Genomic DNA, 1,873 nt, shown 5'->3' on the forward strand with positions numbered 1-1,873 from the left:
CAGTAGTAATCCCAGTAAATCCCCAGCCACCACCTGGATGTTGGCAACCCTAAGCCCAGTGGATTAGGTGACACGTTCAGGAGAATGAATGCCTGGATCCTGTTACAGGAGAAGGCAGTCTAGTGAGCAATGGGAGCAGGTCTGGGTTGGAAAATAGCTGGAGACTTTGGGGGGTGGAGCCAGGAGAGGGCGGGGTTTGGGGAGGGGAGGGGCCTCCGCATGGTACAATGCCATAGAGACCACCTTCCAAAGCAGCCATTTTCTCCAGGGGGAGCTGATCTCTGTCAGCAGGAGATCAGTTGTAAAAGCGGGAGATCCCCAGGCCCCACCTGGAGGCTGGCAACCCTAAAAATCCCCTAAATGCTCCTGGGAATGAAGGAGGTTTATGGGGAGCACAGTGGCTAACAGAATGAGCTGTGACCCTTTGGATTTTATCCCCATCAGTCAAGGTGAAAAATAGCTGGCACAGTGAAGGATGGTGTTAACTGAGGGGGTCATCTTGCTTTAGGGTTGACAGGTGCTGCCCCCCTGGTAGGGGATGGGTGGGCTGGTTTGGCAGATCCAGGCTGGGGAATTCCTGGAGATTTGGGGGTGGAACCTGGTGACGGGGAGGGACCTCAGTGAGGTCCAATGCCACAGAGTCCAACCTCCACAGCATCCCTCTTCTCCAGGGGGACCGATCTCTGCGGTCTGGAGATGAGCTGTAATTCCAGGGGATCCCCAGGTCCCACCTGGAGGCTGGCATCCCTGTCTCACTTGTCGCTCTTCCTCCACAGGAGCAGTACTCAGAGGAGGCGTGCAACTTCCGTGAGACGGTCCTCCACGATGGCTACAACCTCTACTACTCCGAACACTACGACATCCCTGTCAGCCTCAGCTCGAGGGGGGCCCTATCGCGGAACCGTCAGCTACCCCCGTTCTCCCAGTTCTTGCCCTTGGTCAACCGGATCCCTCTCGACCCTGTGTTTGTTGACTATGACTTCTATGAACAAGAGCTGGACGTCGAGTCTGCTGATCCCTTGAGCATGATGGGCCAAGCCCCCGGCTTCATGAGCCCCAGTTATGTCTTTTGATGGCCAAGGACTCCTGGGGTGTGTGATGCCAGACTTGAAAGACAGACTTTTTTAGAGCTTGGATGCTCGAGCTGCTTTTGCAGTAAAAAGTGCGAATAAAGCAATTCAAAGTCAGAGCAGGGGCGGGGTAAGAGAGAAAGTGGACTTTATTAGCTGCACTTGACATTAATGATTGATATTGTTGCTCTGTTCTGTGGACTCCCGATTCCCCAAACTGTCCGATGACACGTGCAAATGATGTACACGAGGGAGATGCCGGGAACATTCCACATCGATGGAGGCAAAATTCTTATTTCGTCGGACTGCATTTTTGGGTGGCGATCTTCTGTTGATGTTAGTTTTGCCGGCTTTTTATTTCTATTTTCTATCTATTTAAAATAACTTATTTATTTTGTGCTTATTTATTGGAGGTTGGAGGCAGTAGAAAGAGAGGGGAGGCTGAATGAGAAGACGTTATTGCCAGAAAATAATTTATATGTGGTTATTTATACAGAAATGTATGTATATTATTTTTTGCATATTTATGTCTGGTTCCAGAAAGGAAATCACTATTAAACCTATTTTAAGTCTGCGGCGTAGATATACTTTTTGCCTGGAGCTATATTTTAAATATTTTCATCCCACCATCCCTCCAAGGAAGTTAGAGCAGTATACACAGTTGCCTCATCTTCCATTTTACTCACTCTCTGAGGCAAATTAGGCTGGGGGGCGAGAATGACTGGCCCACGGTCTGCCAGTAGACATAATGGCTGTGGGGAATTGAACATGGCTCTACTACACCATACCGGCCATGTCTCTGA

At 49.9% G+C, this 1,873-nt stretch overlaps 1 protein-coding gene across 1 annotated transcript in view; it reads left to right on the forward strand.

Moving 5' to 3' along the window:
* The window catches only part of LOC107106959 (fibroblast growth factor 19-like), an 8,707-nt gene extending 7,634 nt beyond the window's left edge, over nt 1–1,073 (forward strand). The window contains exon 3 of the mRNA XM_015407176.1: nt 777–1,073. Within this exon, the coding sequence (XP_015262662.1) occupies nt 777–1,073 (297 nt within the window). The remainder of the gene's footprint in view (nt 1–776) is intronic.
* The last annotated feature ends 800 nt before the right edge of the window (nt 1,074–1,873 follow it).

Source organism: Gekko japonicus, unplaced genomic scaffold, assembly GCF_001447785.1.
Source record: "Gekko japonicus isolate JY-2015 unplaced genomic scaffold, Gekko_japonicus_V1.1 scaffold4415, whole genome shotgun sequence".
Taxonomy (NCBI): Eukaryota; Metazoa; Chordata; class Lepidosauria; order Squamata; family Gekkonidae; genus Gekko; species Gekko japonicus.